The sequence below is a fragment of the Dufourea novaeangliae genome, unplaced genomic scaffold, assembly GCF_001272555.1.
Source record: "Dufourea novaeangliae isolate 0120121106 unplaced genomic scaffold, ASM127255v1 scaffold187, whole genome shotgun sequence".
NCBI lineage: Eukaryota > Metazoa > Arthropoda > Insecta > Hymenoptera > Halictidae > Dufourea > Dufourea novaeangliae.
The window spans coordinates 1,635,895-1,655,299 of NW_015374075.1; the positions used below are offsets into that span (position 1 = coordinate 1,635,895).

Here is a 19,405-nt window from a genome sequence, read left to right on the forward strand (position 1 = left end):
GTACAGAATGGTTGTCGCCATATTGGTTTTCTGCTACAAGTTCGTCATGCTTCTGCGCAGTTGCATTTCACCTACCTATATACATTACGAATAGATGATGAAGTCCAGTTATTCGGGACCATTCGATCGTTCTGTTTCTTTTTATACATAGGTGAATACGCTGAAGCAACGGATAGCATTGCTTGAGGAGGAATCAGCGGGCTACAAGATCAGCTTACCCCTTCAGTCGCAGAGCTCGGGCGCTAGCGAGACATCGTTATGACAATTCAGTGATTAATGGAAATTGTTCGACAACGGTTCAAGGAACGAGTATTTTTTACTATCCTTCTCGAACTAATAGAACGATCGAAACGAAGATGAAATTCACGTATTTTTTTACACGAATAGCTGATTGAGAATAACGCTTGATTATTCGCTTTGTAAGCCCATAAAGGACGTAAACCACGTGTAGTAGCCTATCCTAATGGATTTCAATTCTGAAGCTAGATTTACGCAAATCTGCTGCCGAAATACAAAAATGCAAACAAACTATTTAAGAAAGTCCTCCAAGTATACTGTGAAATATAAATAATTGTTACTTGATACTATATGTCATTTATAGACCGTGATATTCGTCTTGTAAATATGTATATTTCAGGCATTAAACAAAAGCGTGATACATGTAAACTATGATGAAATAAAATGTGCTTTATTAAATCTCCTACAATAGTCAAGAATCAAAGTTATTATACATAACAATGCATGGTTTGCCATTGAGGGAAACATTAATGGTAAATATCACAATTTTTCAATATTTACAATCTTTATTATGACCGTTACATGTTTCAATACTGCATTAACTGCGTTCCATTTCTGCTAGTTTTTTCTTAAATTCCTTCTCTATAAGATCATCCAAATCTTCAAGAGGTAAAAATATCATGTGTACAGACTGTGCACCTGCTAACATCGATATCATTGCCGTTGTGCAGAATGATATGTATCGAAACCACGATATACCATACGGCATTGTAACAGCTATAACACTGTCACAAATCTAAATATATTTTCACAATAGTTTCTTAAATGTTTCAAATTTTTATTTTCTGCAATTTTGCTTCAACTCTTTGTTCTATCAGTTGTTTCTTATACTCTTCGAAAATGTTAGTTCTCCCACAGTTGTAGTAAGTTATTCCCAATTCTGACATAAAACCAAGTATATAACAAATTCCAAATATTCGGAAATGTTCAGATTTCGGTTTCTGCGGCCACGCATTCACTAATTCCACAAACTTTTCAATAAACTTTAACGTTCCCTTAGGAGCTGAAGTCATTGAGAAACAATCGCTGCCATGTTGGGTACACTCCTATCTATAATCTGCGCAATCGTATTACCATTGTACAGTCTCTTCCAAGAGTTTAAGGGAAAAGCAAATATCAGTAAAGTTTAAGTAGTTAATATATTTACACATTTATATAAAACACAGACAATTATAGATTTACACAATTGTTTTAACACAATGCTTCAGATTCTTTCATTTTCTTGTTCCTGTTGAATCATTTCTGTAGCCATAACCTCTGTAGCACTTTTCCCTGGTACATCAGGTTCTTTTTCTCCTGGAACGTCATTGATCTCAACAGCCTCACCCTTATTCATCATGGATTTCTGTATTTCTTCTTCTAAATGAACACATGCCTGTTCAATTTCATAATTTTTTGAAACCAATCCGACCCACTGAGCTTCTAATGCTCTCAATTTTTCTCCTCCTTGAGTCTGCATTGATTTTCTTTGCCAATTGACCTCTTGAATCTGTTTTCTCAATGCCTGCAACTGTTTTTGTGCTTCACTCACTAACTGGACTAATACTTCTAAATAAGACTTCCAAGCTTCACATCCATATTCCATCATTAATTCGAGATTACAGATTCTGTGATATAAAGAAATTGTAGTCATTAATGTTAAAGGTAATTTCAATTGTTGTCAATATAAAGTATTTACCTAGTAGCTTGATGTTCCAATTGAGCACTACTATTCTCTACACTTTCATTCCATGCAGCAAGATCATTCATCTTGCCTGGGGGTGGTGGAGGTAATTCGTAACGTTTCATGCTAAGTACTTCCATGGGTAAACGGTTCTGCATTCTCTCAAATTCATGTTTCATTACATCTGTTTCAAAAGCAATTATATTCAAGGGCGGCAAGTGTTCCAAGTAATTCTTAGTTGGCCTGTACCGACGTGTTTCCTCTTCAACCATCGCCAAAGCCTGATTCGTCAAAACAGATACATTTAAATTGATTAATTTTTCCGAAATATAAAAATAAATAATGTAATCTCAAAGGTTTACAGTATTATAGAAGTTAATAGAACGAAATTATGCTTACTGCTTCTCTAACTCCCGGTTCATCGTAGCCTTGATCGATATAGGGTAGCGCGTCAACGATAACTTCTCCTGCCATTAAACAATCTTGAATAAGTAGACACTTCTTCGTTAGGTTCGTAAGTTAACTCAGAAACTTTAAGGCATACGTCATGTAAGTATACGTATAATGATGAATACGGAAACTTATGAAATTTACTATTCAATACAGTCTACAATGCACTGAAGGAGAACTCAGCGCCCGCCAAACCACGCCAAACTCACAGACTCACAGGTGCTCACAGGCGGATAACATCGTACAATTCGTACAGCGTGCCGGCACACAGCAGTGGTGGGGGAAATGTTTGAGTGAAAGCGTTCTGTTCCATGTGTTCGTCGTCAAACCGAATTTGACAGTTGTACACGCACCGACTAGGTATAGAATAGACCAATCATCCAATGCTTTTTTCTGTCCCACGTTCATAGGGCTACGTAGCCCTGTTACCAATTTAGTGTCAATATCCGACGTTGTGAAATTTATTCAAATACTATTGTAAATTGTGTATTTTCTTATCATTTTTGCAATAAAAAACAGATAAGTAATACATATGTGTTGTTTATTAAGCCTATCACTACGTCTATCTCATATTTTCCCATAAATGTCCCATAAATTCCCAAATTTTTCCGGCATTTTTCTGAATCCAAGATGGCGGAAAAACCTAGAAGATGGTGGGGGTCTCTAGGCCCCTACCAGGGCGCCACGAACTGCAGGATTTCCGCCATCTTGGATTTTACAAAAAGCGCGGAAAAATTTGAGAATTTATGGTACATATAGGGGCGCCCCCAACAGGGCCAGAGACCCCAAGGGTTGAGATTGTGGGGTCATAGAACACCTGGAACATGTGCAGAGTCCCCGTGTGTGCGAGGTACGGGGTCATAGAGCCCCCGGAGCACGCGGAAGTTACCCCGTGTGTGTCAGGCAGTGGGGTCATAGAACCCCCGGTGAAGATGCCAGAGTCCCTGTGTGGTAAGAACGTGGGGTCATAGAACCCCCGGCACATTCGCAAGAGACCCCGTGTGGGCGTGTATGGGGTCATAGAGCCCCCGGAGCACGCGGAAGTTACCCCGTGTGTGCCAGGCAGTGGGGTCATAGAACCCCCGGTGGAGATGCCAGAGACCCCGTGTGGTAAGAACATGGGGTCATAGAACCCCCGGTGGAGGTGCCATAGACCCCGTGGCGTGAGATCGTGGGGTCACAGAACCCCCGGAGCATGGAGAAGAGACCCCCATGTGTGTGAGATGAAATGTACTGCTACTCTATGGGCTACTCTGTACTCTGTAAGCGTGAAGCGCGAGTTCTAAATAGGAGAAAAATGGCGGACAACGATGTAAACTGTGATTCCGATGAGGTGCAAGAGAAGTCACAGAAAAAAGCAGCAAAATATGACAGCGGTGCAGCGGATTTGGAGAAAGTCACGGATTATGCGGAGGAGAAAGAAATATCTTCCTCTGATGGATTCTCATGCGTGAGTGTCTCGTGACTACCTGCTGCTCCACGTGTATACGATTGTCAACAACGTAGCATATTTCATTTTGCAACAGCACAGATTAACGTTTCGAAAGTTTGGAGTATGTTACTTGCACTCTACTGTATGCAGAAATTAATATTTGCACAGCACGTACGACAAAATAGCAAACAATGAAACCTAACCTATAAGTGTGTACACGTTTGTACACACACATATATATATTTATACATAAACTTTATGCTACTAGGCATTGCCTTACTTTGTATAAATACGCACTGTGGTGAATTTCTTCTTATCTAGGCTTTAAGCTTAATTGGAGACAGACGAAATAAAGAGGCAGCAGAAAAGAAAGCGAGGGAAAAGGAATTGCTAAAAGTTCCTATTAAAAAGGAAGATGTTGATCTCATTGTAAGATATTGCATATGTTGCTCTTAGTTCTTACCTCATAAGATTTATGATTATTTTCTAGATATTAAAGATTTTATATTCTTTGAAATACTATAAAGATGTGTAATTTAATTTCAGATGAAGGAGGTGGAAATTGGTCGGAATCAAGCCGAACAAATACTTAGGGAACACAAAGGGAATGTTGTGGAGGCATTAATTAGATTAACAAATTGACTGTATAGCACTAATTTTAAAGAAACCGTTTACATAAATCTCAACTCAATTCTTGTTGTAAATTGTATGGTCTTAAGAATTGTTATGGCTTTGGGTTATTAGTATTTATTCGTATATATATTACAAAATATATTCTAAGCGATTCTGTACATTTTGCTGTTATTTTACCCCTCGTTACCCGTGATCAAGATCATCTTGATGAAAATGGTATTTTGCTGAGAAATGTTAAAGGATACAGTAAATGTAATGAAAAAATAATTGAAGCACTGATTACATGTGTTATCAGGAAGTTTCTTGATAAGATTACAGCCTTTATATGTTCAAGAAACGCTCAATGTTTTAGTTTAAAGCAACATATTTACCTGTTTCTGAATCGTGAAACGTATGTCGTACCTTGCACTCAGATATTGGTAAAATATTTAAAGTACTGCGCGAATTATGTGAAACAATAATATGTTTACCTTGAAAACTAATAAACTGCCTTTCAATAATGTTCATGTAATAATGTGTAAATTAATACTGACATAATTTCCCATGTCACTTGTGAAGTTTTACATTCTGAAACCATTTCTTCCTTGTGTCTAACATGGTGACACTAAATCAACTAATCAATTATACAAGTATGTATCCTGGCAGAATGTTCATAATAAATTACTGAATGCTATACAATTCATATCTGTTATTACTAGTAGAACTAAACTCTTCATCACTTCCATTTCCAAATGTTTTTCAATATAATGAACAAGGGCAGTATCCCTGGACAACAACAGGTAAACCCCCTGAGAAACGCAAGGGTAAGTTGAATATCAAAAAATTACTTTAAAGACAAGAAGAGTTGCTTTACGTAAATTTATACGCGTCTTTTCTATGGGATGTCAATATTCTTTCTGCTGTTTGCAACTCGACTGTACCTTTTATTGGTAAGATTATTTTGTTCTCGTGCGAAACATACGCTCGTAAAAGCTCCAAGTCACTATCGACTAACTAAACTGTTTCTTTTGCAGGAACGTAAAGATATAAACACAGTAACAACTACACAAATTATTCTGTGTCTATTATTCGTGTTCGGTACCTTTTTCGTCCTTATAATGTACTGCAAAGCTTGTACCAGGTAGGAGACTTTCTTCATGATTTAACGTATTCAATTAATATAGAAAATGTCTCAAAATTCTCTTAGCTATTGTCTAGTGAAATAAAGAAATTGTAAAGTGATACTAGTATTGTTAATAAGTTCCTGTAGGGCGTCTCAAGCAAGATACTCGGATCAAAGTAGGCGCCAAAGTGGTCACAATGACGAAGACAGGGACACCAGTTCATTGCAATGTTACACAATTTTTGAGTCAAGGGCTAGACCACCGTCTTATAGTGAAGCGTGTAGTGCTCCGCCTCTTTACGGATCACCTTTGAACAAAGTAAGTTGATCCCTGTTTAGTAATTATCAATTGCTTTCCAAGTAATAGAAAGTGCGTGTGGTAGGAATAGGTGGACAAAATTTAGGAAGAAATTGTACTCGTCTTAAAGATGAAGGAATTTTATACAAGCATAAGAGTGAATGTTTTTCATTTTATCTTTGAATCCATCATAATCCTTAACACGAGTAGAATAAGGCCTCAAAGTCTGTCCAGCTATTTCTGTAACACCTTGCGTAAGAAACGTATAATCATTCAAACCAAAGTACGAATCATGTTGTTCATATTATCTTCGACATACTATCAGATAAAAGTTTAATTTTATCGCGAGACGTTTCAGTATGTATATATGTTCTCTAGGCCTCTATGCTCGAAGGACCACCAGTTTATCCAGACACCCCTAAGCTAACCGATAAGGTGTCGCAACAATGTAACCGAGACGTTTCTCTAGCTCATCATATTTAACGCATCCTAGAAACCCCGATAACTTGTACAAATATTCATAACTGATAAAATACATTTAAATTTACGGAGACTGGCAAATAAATTAAATTACCGAACATCTTATATGTAATCCGAATTGAAATCTAATCATTTTGTGACCACATTGTATACGTGGACTGAAAAAACATTTGAGTCACCGGGCGGTCGGCGAATGGGGATAATGAAAAATCACGTAAAAGTTCTCATGATTATATAATGAAAATGTCATTTATTTGATGTGGTGCAATGACTTAAAGTAAATGGAAAAATGAACGTTTGTATGAGCTGGGTTCGATGAACAGCAGTCATGTACTTCGAAAAGCTACCACTGCTGAACTATTCGTTACAAAAAGCTTTCGGGTTTAAATGCAATATACAACGGAAGTGTGTATCAGACAGCAGCGCAGTAGTAGCTAGTGCGACACGAACATGCTGATTTTCATGATGAGGTAACACTTGTCTTACTTGTACTTAGTTTATCAAATTATCCAGTCATACGCTCATGCAGATTGGTTCAAAGAATTGAATCTAATATTTTTTTTTTTTTTTCGTTGAACTGTCGTACGGATTAATATTAGTTTCGTTTTTTTTTTTTATGTTCTTTCTTAGGAAAAAGACGTTCAACATTACGAAGTTTCATGAGATATTCGCCGCACAGTCCCAAAGATAGAATGGGTAGAATGGACGTAGATTTCGTTCATTATTATTATTATTACTTTTCTTGTTTCAAACTTTAAAATCTGAGCGAGCACGGCCAAAGTCTGTTCCTTAAATCGCTTACATTTCAATTTCTCGTTACTTTTAGTTTTTCTTTTAAATTCCCCGTTCGTCTCTTTTTGTCACCTTTAGGTATATCGTTTTAAGCTCTAACGATCTACGAACTTGAAATCAACATCATGTAAAAAACGGTGGAAAAACGTTCCCTAACTATGTTTCCCATAGGATCATTATTTCTTTTTTTTTTTGTCTCTCGATCTTACTTTATATCTCGACAGGGGGGACACGCATCGCATTTACGTTTTGGCTGAAGAACGAAATGCGTGCAACGCGCGTCGAGACCAAAGAGGATACAGTACGTTCTAATCCGTATTTTAATTTGTTGTCGTAATTTACATATTACATACTTTACTTAAAGCATTGCTAGTGTTTCAAGGAACATGAGTTTAGCACAGTCTGTAAAATAGAATAAATTATAGTCGGTTATTGTACCCTTCATAAAAGTATGGTTCCGTTTCGGTTTGTTCAGTTCTTATAAAATACAGTTAGATATGTACAGTAAAAATCTTAAAATCGAAAGGGACGCTAGATTTGGGACTGTCCGGATGTAGCGACCGTTTCTTAAAAGATTAAACCTTTTTTGTTTCCACTGGCTGCCAGGATCGTCAGAAATTCTAGAAAGTGTGTGTATGTGTGTGAGTGATTACAATTGCGGTAATTACAGTGGTCTTATCACAGAACATGTATGGCATTAAATCGTCGATACCATTACTTCCCAGTAATGGTATGGTATTATTCCGTATTTAAAACGTTCGGTAAAGCTAGGTCGGAGGATCAGGAAGCCAGTACGGTACTAAATGATGATTATTTGTTTGCGTTTCTTGGTTGCCCATAATTCAGATCATTGACCACGCGAATTCGCAATTCGTTAATTACATAAAAAACGATTAATATTTCGTGCTGTATAATTGACTAACTTTTATTTTACACTTTTATTTTTTTACTTCCCTCTTTTCCTTTTCTGTTGCTCTTGTATCTCTCGCCACATTCAATTTCGATCCATTTCTAGTAACGTGTTATCGACTCTTATCATGTGTTTCTTTCTTTTTAGTTAACATCTCTAGTTAATACACATTGCAATCCTGCGCAAAAGTACGATAGACATTTCAATAATAATCAACGTAAAATTCGATAAATTATGGACAACCCTAAATTTAATACAATAATATAATAATAATAATATAATATAATATAATAATAATATAATAATAATAATTCGAATCTATCACTTCAGCTACTATGCAATACTCGAGAAAACAAAACAAACTGTGCCTAGTAATAATGGGGGCGGAGGAGTTGAAAAAGGCCGCGTTAAGCTGGATACTCACTATCTGTTAAAACGGCGGACGGTTAGTTCCCGTCCAAATATTCTTCAATGAATTTTTTTCACGACGTTTTTCACCCTGTCCTTGCAGTGGTCCCACTGAAAAATATGTTTTCGCGGTGGGCTGGTAACCGACGGCGTTCACAGATTTTAAGGATCCAGCATTAAGGATGGGGGTACAGGGGCCAGTATTTGCAGACAAAAGAATATACAAAAATACGGGGGGGGGGGGCACAGATTGCGTAGCGTTAATAGTAATCATAGTAGTAGTCGTACATGTTGAGAGAAAGAGATCATAAAAAAACCCTAACTAGAATTCATTTTCTCCGTTCTGGAAGAGTTTCACGTTCATTTCCGTCTGTTTTTTTTTTCCATTAAACTAAAAATCACTATCGGTAATAAACAATAGTATCTAACGTTCTTTTTGTTCGTTGCGTGACGAACATGCGTGGGACATCGTGTGATCCGTTTTTCTTTTTTTTTTTCTTCGACAAAGGAACAAAATGTTTAATCGTCTGGCCGACGTCTATCACAACTTCCTTCGTGCATTGTGTTCATTGTGTGGTATGTGTAATTGTCCGTGTATATGTTCTTATGTATGTGTGTATATTCACGTGTAACTATATGTATGTGTGTAAGTGTGGTAGCAATTTCAGCGAGTTTCAATCTCGCCTTGGTCCTCTGGCTGCTTTTATATCTTTCGAATACGGATGTGGTTCGAGCCTCCAGCTATCCTCGGTTGGTCGAAACGAAAGCAAATATTCCACGCAAGACCTTAAACGATGCGCATTGACAAATCGCTGACATTTAAGTGGCCATTCAAGGTTGACGACGGATGATAAAAACACATGTGTTTCTCACGCACGAAAACGCTGACGACGCACAATGCAAAAAAGAGTACCACAATCATGTCCTCTCCTCCAGCTGCTGTCCAACCCCGGGGGTGAGGGTCTAAGGGGACGAACGTATTATTATCGTTGGTTACACTCAATTTACGGCTTCTCTGTTTCTCCATCGCGTGTATGTGTTACTCAAACGCTCGTGTTGTTGTTCTTGTTGTTCGTCTCTCCACTTCGGGGGTTCTGTGATAGACAGTTTTCTTCAACGTCGACGACTCACTGAATTACAACAAAGTCTCTCTCCTCCTCCCTCCGGCTACTCTCTCGCGTGTCCCGCGCATCCTCGGGGCTGACCGTGCACGAGCCAGGTGCCGGCCACACAACAACGCGAGACAGCCTCTTTTTGTTTATTTTCGCCGCCAAGTTCTCCTTTTTGCGAGTGGACCAGAGGATTTGGCGCACTAGGAAACATTTATTTAGAACACTACTTGTATCACTGTACACAAAAAAGTTCATGAGGGATGCAGAATAGGCGGGGGCGATGTGGAGGTCGTGCCCGGTGTCAACGGTGATTGTTTTCAGCTCTGTTTTACTCGTTTCCTGGGCGGACCGATCGGTGGAATTTGTTGGGTCGCCAACGCTCGAAACGCTTCCGCTATCAGGTGCGGATGGGAGTTCACCATAGATTTAAAACCCGCCGTGTCCATCACATCCGTCGCGTGTCTGAAATACAAAATCACCTATCTTCGCACACTATTCTTTGGATCTTGGAACCACCGACTAGGTACAGGAGTAGACCTAACGTCCAATGAATTTTTGTGGCCCAACTTTTCTGTGATGTCGACGTCTCATTACCATTTCAGTGTCACTACCCATCGTTTTCATAACGTAGAGGACACTAAAATCGCAGGCTTCTCGAGGTATCGGTACCAGAGATTAGGTGGGCTATCCCGTAACGTGACAAGTCTACTCCCTATACCTCGACGGTGCTTGAACTCTTCGAGGAATCAACTGTCTCGAATCCCAGTCGAGAGTTACGAGTTCGACCGTGGTTTCATTCTATACAATTAACGTATCGAACAGCCGCAGCGTTTACATCGCTGTACCGCCGCTGTCGCCGTCAAATATTATTAATTTTTGCTCTTTCCCGTTCACCACGAACGAACACTTACGTATTAATGAAGTCTATGGCTTGCGCCTTTAGTTGATCAGCGCTATGAAGATCAGCAAGAATGAGGATGTCGGCTGCGTTCTCAATGGCTAAACTCGTGCAAAGCGCTTCCTCGCACATTACCTTCAGCCTCTCTAACGCGTATTTATCCGCCGCTGCTAAGAGATCGTCCGCCATCTTCTCCAGATTCGCCGCCTTGCCCGTGTATATGAACCGGAGCATTTCACGCAGCACCTCGTGGTCTACGTCGGTGATGTCGACACGGTTCTGTTTCCTTTCCTCCATCTCGTGCTCGAACATCGCCGAGAAAACCGGACTTCGTGCTACAATCGACACATCAGAGGAATATAGTAAATCTATAATAAAATTACACACATGAAACAATATGGCGTTAATTCCTGGTAGCATATTGGAGGTAATTGAAAGGTACTATAGAGGAATCTTTAGAGATCTTGGGCTACTAGTTCACGCCAATAGACTTATTGTACACCAAAATGGCGGTCATCCATGAGTTTAATGGATAATCCAATTCATTTAATTTACTCTACGAGGGTCCATCGATAAACTTTGATATATTTGGTGTCCAATAGGAATCACGCCATGTTTTTTCATCATGAATAGCAGCGCTTACCTGCGAGTATGGCTTTGTGCGCCTGAAACTCCCTCCCGCAGACCGTGAGCGTGACGTCGCTGAATTTTTGGTTTTCAAATAGTAGCCCGAGGTCGTCGGGCAGCCGGCACTCCGGCACCTTAAATTGTATAGTGTTGCTCTGCCCGGAAATGTTCACGCTGTCCGCCACCACGCTGACCTGGAAGAACGAAAACGGTGTTCGGGGCCCCGTCGTGAATCGGGTTCAAGCAGTACGGAGCAAGGACGAGTATTAAACAATTAACATACAAAGGTATATACCTCACAGAATATCGTGAGTTTATCGTCGGGCAACAGTCCGTTGGCCTCGTCCAACAGAAAGTCTCTCCTAATGAACTTCTTGAAGCCCCAATCTTTACCTTGGACGAACCTGTAAGCACGTTGGCTCTCTGAAAGCATAACAATTTTCTTCGTCAATACACACGTTTATAGAATTCTTATCGTTAAAAAAACGGATTCGGAACACGTTCTGAGGGTGTGTTATCGCAACAACGACTGAACCGTTCGAACTGTCTCAGAGATTGTTTAATATTTAAAAATAAAGAAATATTTTTAAATACAGAAAAAAAATAGCGAACGTTCGCATGACACTAGATGGAAGTTCTATAAATGGAATCTCTTCGGAAGAACGGTATGCAAGGCGATATACAGTGAATCATCGATGAGTGTCCGAAGGTTCCTCTACACTGAGTGTCCATTCGTTATCCCCACCATTAAGGGTTCCCATGGAATCAGTCAAATTCCCAGTGGTAGGCTTGACGTCTGAACACTCAATGGAGCCTTGGAACACTCATCGAGGATTTATTGTATATCATTCCCTCGAACCGAAGCGCAATATGTACGTGGCGTGGGAAAATCTTTTAAAATACCCTGCATTGCATCCGTCGATCGAGACTCGACGACGTTCTTTTTTTTTTTTTTATTTATTTCTTTTTTTTTTGATCGTGAGATTCTGATCGGACTTACCCATTGCTTTGGTTTCTTCTCTTTTGGCATTAAGGATAGAAAATTTGAACTTTGCTCTGACTTCGGATTTGTTGCACGAGACGAGAAGGAGATACAGAGACAGGTAGTCTTTGCTCTCCTCGTCCAGACCCTTAGGATTCACTCTTAGGCACCTAAAATCAATTACCGTTCATGTAAAATTCATGCCGGGCGCCCGATTTCCAAGATTTGCATATAACCGTCCTGTACACTCACTCCCGCCATCTTTCTATTCGTGTTTTTATTCGATATCGTTGGTGTGCGCGTGAACGGAGCAAAAGTGTACCGACGACTGAACAACTTCGGCACCGTTCACCGCAGATTTTCATTCAGTGCGTGTGTGAAGATCGAGTCAGACGTGATCTAATTATGGAATATTGAAATTCATCGTTCCAGTATTCGACAAGTGAATTTTACTCGTTTCCTGACACGAACATCGTAAATATTGTAATCCTGGTATTGTGCGCTCGTCAACGATGAATATCTGATATACTTGACAGACAGCCTGTGGATTTTACGCTTTTCGAGGAATATTCGGTGCAACGATTTAAATCAGGCTGTTATTTTATTCGGAATCCCGACAGAACCCTCGACACACACCGAATAAATCTTCTCTTGGTATATTCGTTGGGTAAAATTATTAATAAAAAAAAAAAAAGAGATGTTTAGAAACGTGATATTACAATTAATTTCCTGCAATTCTAATTCAGAGGTGGAATACGAGTTTAAATGAAACGGGGTATCGTAGAGTAAATCAGATTAGTATCCGGAATGAAACAGGAAGCTCTATTCGCCTATGCGATCACTGAAGCTACAGCAGCCTCGAGGGATATTTAATTAGTAAGATATATGGTAAAGGGAAATAACAAAAAAAAAACAATGAAAGTTCAAGGTTCACACCTGTGTGAACTTAACAAAAAGGTAAGTATATGTACGTCTAGTTGAGACTAGTCTGACGTGATAATGTGGTATGCAATGCAAAGAATCTTAAACAATTTCTTTTTTCTTTTCCCTTGTCTTTCCCATAATTCTATTACTCCACCGATGGGAGTCGAATACAGTGCCAAAATTCGTATACAGATTCGTGACAACACGTGGTGTGCCTTCTATCTTTAACGATTTACTATCATTCAGGATCCTTACCATTTCAATTTATCGTTGGCCCCTGCTGAGAAGGTGGACGACTTCAGCACTTCTCCCATTTCCTCCCGGCAGAAGCTGAAGTTATTTATCGTCCACATGTAGCTGAACTTAACCACCTTCACCTGTGCACACAAGACCTTCAAATGCAACACCACGTCAGAATATATCCCGTGAAAGCCTAGAGCTTAATTGATCTACACGCTAAGAACTATTATTATCATTATTATTATGGTATCAAATTGGCAACGAAGTTCACAGTTACTTTACACGAATTTTGGAGAAATTTTAGCGTACTAAAATTATTAAATATTACGATATTAGGTGTACAGTATCAATTAATTCAGGTAATTAGTTTATGGAAGATTAATTAGTCGAACACTCTTTTAGTCCCTTTTGGAGATTTCCCAAAGGAATTACATTACAAAATTTATTTAACTTAATCAAGGTTAGTATTTACGTACAGTTATTATAGTAAAGGTCCTAGGTTATTTTCAGGTAATTCTGTGTATCATTAGCATAGACAGAATGAATTCATCAAATGGAAACTTAGTGGAGCAATTAGCTACGGAACTTTCTGTAACCTTTGTCTTCTAGAGAAACTTCAACCAGTAGGTGGAATGAAAATTCGAGATCGAATCACTCCAAAGCAATGGAAGTATCCTCTTTTGGCCTACCATTAGAGACTTAATACTGAAGAAAATGCGGACCAATGGTTCCAACATTCTCTGCAACCTCCACAATTCAGGCAGAAAATTATACCCAGTATATGGGATGAAAATTCGACATCAAATCACTACACACCAATGGAAGCACTCTATACCTCTTTGGCCTCATTACAGAACATAAATATTGAAGACTTCGATGAATGGTTCCAGAACTCTCTGAATCCTTCATAATTCAGGAACGAGAATTCTGCCCCTCATAGGGGATGAAAATACTCAATCAGATCGAACTATTCCTATTGTCCAGGACAGGGGTCGATAAACTAGGGCCCGCCGCATCTTTTTATACTGTCCGTGAGCTAAGAATTTACAATATCAAATTTTTAAAAATTTCAAAGTACGCGCTATAACTAGTGCTTAGCTATAACGCTCTTACAAGGGAAGGCATGGAAATGTCCCCCTCCGATTTCGATGAAACTTCGTATGTCTGTTAAACAGTCAAAAGTAAGGGATACATATTTTTTTTTATCGCCTAAGACGCAACTTTAAGGGGTGAAACCACCACTCGAAGTTTCGATCTGACATTTTTTTGTCATAAACAAATGATATTTTGGACAATTTACTTAGCACCATATTATTCTACATAAAAAAAACTGCAAACCTCGTCCATTAGAAGATTTCATCTCCTCTGGTTTTCGAGATAGTACTTTCGGGTCGAAACTTCGATGGTTGGTTTCACCCCTTAAAGTCGCGTCTCGGCCGATAAAAAAGAAATACGTATCCCTTATTTTTGACTGCTTAACAGACACGCGAAATTCCATGAAAATCGTAGGGGGACACTTCCGTGCCTTCCCTTGTTAGTGGTTAAAATATTTACTATTTGGCCCTTTACAAAAAAGGTTTGCCTGGACCAGCATTATCGAGACTCTCCATCGAAGACGTTACGTAATTCGCTCTCGGTGTAACGAACGATTCGTCCTCGCCTACGCGTAAGCATCACGAGTTCCGCACGGCGACGGTATGCACGATCGAGAACGATCTTCCGCCTGTCCTCGGATATATTTGTTCGCTTCGGTTTCGTCTCGTGGCCCCAGACGAACGAAAAAAAAAGGGAAGGGTAGATAGAGAGAGGTGGTTCGGGAAGCGAAGAGCCGAAAGAAGTGCTTTTCGAGATGTACGTTCCGAAGGTTCCTGCCGACTAAATTGATCCACGGCGGCCTTGTAGTCGAGCAGACGAGCAGCGAAGAACTACAAGTACCGAGAGAGAGAGCACGTGTTAGAGACAGACAGGGGAACAGATAGACAGAGACAGTCAGGGTCGACGCGGACTTATGTCTCTCTTACGTAATTACCTTGAAAAACGCGCAGAAAAAGGATTTAACCTTTGCGGTGCTGCTCCCGCGACATGCTTGTTCCGATGCAGATATAATATGTCTGCCTGCTGGCTAACTATAATCCGCTTCGCGTGTCCATTACTCAAACTGCCACGGAAAGACGCGCAGGGGAGCGAACACTGGGAGATTGCACCGTCGATTAATTATCGTCAGTTATCGACGGATCCTCTGGTTCGGTGTATAAAATTGTTTAATGGAGTGATAAACTCCTTTTAGGAGGAGAACTTCCGGTCGAGTTTGTTATTATTAGACTGCGGATTTTATGCATTTATAGCCTATAAGAGCTCCGTGAAATACAATAAAAGGCACCGTTTTCATTAGGCTTATTGAGTTTTCTGTTTTATTCTGGACCAGAATAAAATGGACGTAATACAGAACATAAAAAAATGCCTTCATCTTTTTATTGGGTAGCACAAGGACGAATCGTGAAGTGTCTGGGATCAGAGAAAAATTTCAAAAAAAAAAAAAAAAGAAGATTGAGAATTGGTATCCGTTGTCTGAAAAAAGACTGAAACACATTGGAAACGGAGGTGATACACGCAAAAAAAAAAATGCTGCTACCTTGGATCAGGCTTCATTCTTTTATTGGATAGCTTAAAATCGAGTCGTGAACTGTTTTGGAACAGAAAAAAATTGAAAAAAAAAAAGATGGAGAATAAGTATGAGTTGTTACGCAGGTCCACTGAATAATATTCGAAGACAGCAACTCAGCTCGAGGTCCCAAAGTTGCTCGAGTGATTCCGTTCCTCAACTTCGCTGTGTACATTTGAGGGGAAGGGGGGAGGCAAGGAACAAGAAGACAGAGATAAGCAAGCCGCGAGGAGGGGGAAGAGGAAGACGAAGAGAAGCCGAGGTCGAGCCCCCCTCAGAAGTCAACGATCCCTGACGTCACATGCGTGTGCACGACCTTGGCGAACGAAGCCGTGCCCGGAGCCAAATCTATTTGTCTAGTTCGCCTCCCGTTGGAAAGAGCCCTTATCGCGACTGATCTACCGTACAGAGGCGCGTGCAGTTACGGTATTAAGTTGGGCTTGTTCGCCCAGGGCCCTGGGATCGATCGATAAATCGGTCGAGTCGGTAAAATTCACTGTCGAGATCCATATGTACACATTGTGTTCGACGTGGATCTCGAACGTCATCGCCACGTGGCAACTTAATCACGTTTGACAGATGAAATCTTGCGCGGTATAGGTGAGACGTCAGACGGAGACAGGTAGAACTGATCGGAGGCCGATATTCAGTGCACGAATGACAGATGCCCGTTATACCATGGACATTCTCTTCATTTCTATTTAAATTTGCAAATTTCTTATCCTGAAAAAGTGTCGAATCAATTCTCTAGGTAGTACTGCCTAGGTTAAGAGATTAAACATCGTCGATGACGTTCAATATGGCCGCCATCGGCGACCACAGGTTTTCCAATACTGCAGATTGACTTCTTTTCTCGAACCTCGATCAAGCCCCGATTTTTTCCACGATCCGACACCGATTCATCGTCCCCGTTAATTAATCGCTGGACAGCGGCGCGGCCAGGAAAGAAACCGGGAGCGGAAAAACAGGCGTTTAGGGGACAGGATAATCGATTTCGATCTGCGGGTTACGATTAATTAAGGTGTTTCATTGCGGCTCCGTGTACCGTGACGTGGATTCGTTTCGAAACTTCACGATCGAAATAACCAGACTGGGGGAAGGGAGCGTAGTGGGACTTTCAAGGAAACGGTCGAAGTTAGCAGTCCCTCGAAAGAGAAAATCTCTCCTTTCATCGAGGCTTTTCAAATGCGCTCGTGGTTCAGATCGGAGTTATCGATACACGAAGGGGGAAGCGTGAGAAACCACGCTGAGACGACACAACGACCCTGGAGAAACAAAGTGAAAGTCACCTCTCTCTTTATCTCGCGGCTTTGATTGGTTTTTCGTAGGAAACTATATACACGTGGCATAGCTACGAAACCACCCTAAAATTTGTAATATTTATTGTTGTTAAAATAAAAACGAACCAAGTATGCCGTGTCTGAAATCCCGTTGAGGAATACTGAGTCTTTAGAAAAGGGAAGAGTATATTCCCTACGAGAGAAAGTTGTTCATTTTTATTGTAATCACAATAAATAAGGATTGTAAATTTTACGGTGTTTTTATAGTTATGCTAGGTTAAACGCATGAATCTCTTTAATTCCCCTTAGTAGATACTCTACGTGTATCGATTACAAACTTCCAGTAACTGGTCGACAAACTGAACCACCGATTCCTTTAATTATTCCTGTCTTCAATGAGGAACGAGTGGTAAATTGTTGCGTAAGTTTCTGGGTGATCCTGCATTGAACGAGACGAACGACGCTTCCAATATGGCCGGCACTGATGTCCACAGAGCTCTCGATCCAGCACCTTAAATATTCAGATCGAGCCGTAGAGCAACTCGATTACCACAATGGTCAATTTGTTCGTGCAATTACTCGATTTCCTCGTGTGATCTATATACGAGAATATATATCTATGCGATAACGTCCAAGTGTCGATTATGATTTACGTTGGTACACGTAATCTACGTGTCCTTGACTTCTGAGTTCACTGATAAAATGATTTTCTATTCTCAGAAGTAGTTCAGAGCTTCGAATAAAATTTTTTTCCAATGATATCTCTGTCAACGAAAATGCTTGAAGATGATTCGAAAAATCCTGATTTCTTCGATTTTCGACGCAAATCCCGGATACTTTTCAAGGAATTATTTTCTTCGTTTAGACAAACGACTCTAGCTCGTTCGCGTACACTGGAATCAGGGGTTCGATGATCCTCACATCGGCGTGACCTTCGCGCATCGGAAGTTTAAGGTCAACATTCGCATCGAAACAGGTAGGAAGAGGTGGCTATCTCGCCGGTTCAACGCACGCGCTCGTCGTACGTGTAATCTCGTAACCAGTTACGTCTCACGACCGTTTCACGGTCGGAAAATGTTTCTCCCGCCGGGCAAGCCGTTGCGAAATTTAACTGTCACCGGAAGTCGTGAAACTCGACCCTGAAACGCCACCGTCAATTGTCGTGTCCATTTTTCTTAATTCCAGCCCGACTCGAACGAGATATATTACGAGATAATTCCTTTTCCACTTACTAGCAACGAGATTCAAATACCCAGGAAACTTAAGTCGAAATATCCTTCAGAGATCAAATACTGAAGACATCCGGTTCCCTAGACCTATTTAAGTTACTCAGGCAACACTGACAAGTTCTATTTTCTTAGATCCATTATTTGAAACGATCTTTAGATAAGATTGGAGTTAACAGTAATTTTAAATGTGTTTTCTCTCTGTTCAACCTGGATGTCTTCGAATTGGTTCTACGTCGAGGAACAACATCGTCGAGTGTCTATTGGACTCAAATATTAGCACGGTCATCGTCTGATGTTCCATTTTGTAACACGTCCAATGTCCCTCGACGAAATATCAACGAGCACCGTATCGCCGAAGGAAGAACGGTCTCGTTACAGGCGGCATTATTTTCCGACTCTAATTCCGTATCCTCCACGTAATAACACGGCTCTGGATACGGTCCAAGTCTGTCTCCGCGTTTGATTGATCCCCCTCGAACACGAGGAGTCGTGTGTATTCATTTCGTTCGCCGCCTCGGTCACGTGATCCGCACAGTGACCCTCCAGTTACGTCAGATCTCCGCAGAATCGACTGCGAAATTCGATCGATACGATCAAATTATCGATCGGATTCATTCGGAATTTTCCAAATGTAACTGGAACTGTTCAGCCAAAAAACGAACTCGAAGTCACTTCACAAAGATACAACCTTGAGTACATTTAAAAAAAATTTATTTATTTCTCTTCCTTCTTTGCAGTTTAGGGGGAATCTTGATCATTACTGTTTCGTTTTCATCTTTCTACTTTGTTTCCCATTCGGTTTTCCTTTGCAGGATCCTTCATTGTCCGATTTGTAATGATTTCATTTTGTAGCTTGAGGCCTAAGTCATTCTTAAATTTCGTACTTTTGTAATATTCTTTCATTTCATTTTTTGCTTTTGTTCCTTCAGGTGTTCCATTTATCCAGTGGGTCCTACGTTCCTCGAGACGTGCGTAACCAATATCTT

At 40.2% G+C, this 19,405-nt stretch overlaps 6 protein-coding genes across 11 annotated transcripts in view; 3 read left to right on the forward strand and 3 right to left on the reverse strand.

The window, feature by feature from the left end:
* The window catches only part of LOC107190536 (colorectal mutant cancer protein), a 49,319-nt gene extending 48,892 nt beyond the window's left edge, over nt 1-427 (forward strand). The window contains exon 14 of the mRNA XM_015579346.1: nt 152-427. Within this exon, the coding sequence (XP_015434832.1) occupies nt 152-262 (111 nt within the window). The 3' untranslated portion in view covers nt 263-427. The remainder of the gene's footprint in view (nt 1-151) is intronic.
* Nucleotides 428-764: 337 nt separating this feature from the next.
* Nucleotides 765-1,419, reverse strand: LOC107190561. The gene has a single exon (XM_015579379.1). It carries the CDS (start codon nt 1,004-1,006, stop codon nt 836-838), a length of 171 nt encoding a protein of 56 aa, XP_015434865.1. The 5' UTR covers nt 1,007-1,419; the 3' UTR covers nt 765-835.
* A 4-nt stretch (nt 1,420-1,423) lies between these two features.
* LOC107190560 (pre-mRNA-splicing factor SPF27) lies at nt 1,424-2,627 on the reverse strand. The gene is made up of 3 exons (XM_015579378.1): nt 2,360-2,627; nt 1,976-2,241; nt 1,424-1,904 (listed from the first exon to the last, which is right to left on the reverse strand). The coding sequence occupies exons 1-3, from the start codon at nt 2,432-2,434 to the stop codon at nt 1,502-1,504; spliced, it is 744 nt and encodes a 247-aa protein (XP_015434864.1). The 5' UTR covers nt 2,435-2,627; the 3' UTR covers nt 1,424-1,501.
* A 1,062-nt stretch (nt 2,628-3,689) lies between these two features.
* Nucleotides 3,690-4,655, forward strand: LOC107190585 (huntingtin-interacting protein K). Its single transcript, XM_015579410.1, has 3 exons — nt 3,690-3,860; nt 4,164-4,271; nt 4,389-4,655. The coding sequence occupies exons 1-3, from the start codon at nt 3,708-3,710 to the stop codon at nt 4,482-4,484; spliced, it is 357 nt and encodes a 118-aa protein (XP_015434896.1). The 5' UTR covers nt 3,690-3,707; the 3' UTR covers nt 4,485-4,655.
* A 566-nt stretch (nt 4,656-5,221) lies between these two features.
* On the forward strand, nt 5,222-6,428 carry LOC107190517. Its single transcript, XM_015579327.1, has 4 exons — nt 5,222-5,278; nt 5,489-5,595; nt 5,725-5,896; nt 6,254-6,428. Exons 1-4 carry the CDS (start codon nt 5,222-5,224, stop codon nt 6,356-6,358), a joined length of 441 nt encoding a protein of 146 aa, XP_015434813.1. The 3' UTR covers nt 6,359-6,428.
* A 2,099-nt stretch (nt 6,429-8,527) lies between these two features.
* LOC107190607 (protein roadkill) overlaps nt 8,528-19,405 on the reverse strand; it is a 110,958-nt gene continuing 100,080 nt past the window's right edge. For 4 of the 6 annotated variants that reach the window (XM_015579438.1, XM_015579439.1, XM_015579436.1 and 1 more), the window contains 6 exons: nt 13,264-13,385; nt 12,103-12,254; nt 11,386-11,525; nt 11,119-11,296; nt 10,489-10,810; nt 8,528-10,039 (listed from right to left, as the gene is read on the reverse strand). In XM_015579438.1, the coding sequence (XP_015434924.1) occupies nt 9,895-10,039; nt 10,489-10,810; nt 11,119-11,296; nt 11,386-11,525; nt 12,103-12,254; nt 13,264-13,385 (1,059 nt within the window). In that variant the 3' untranslated portion in view covers nt 8,528-9,894. The remainder of the gene's footprint in view (nt 10,040-10,488; nt 10,811-11,118; nt 11,297-11,385; nt 11,526-12,102; nt 12,255-13,263; nt 13,386-19,405) is intronic. The other 2 variants (XM_015579437.1, XM_015579441.1) reach the window with 1 other exon arrangement.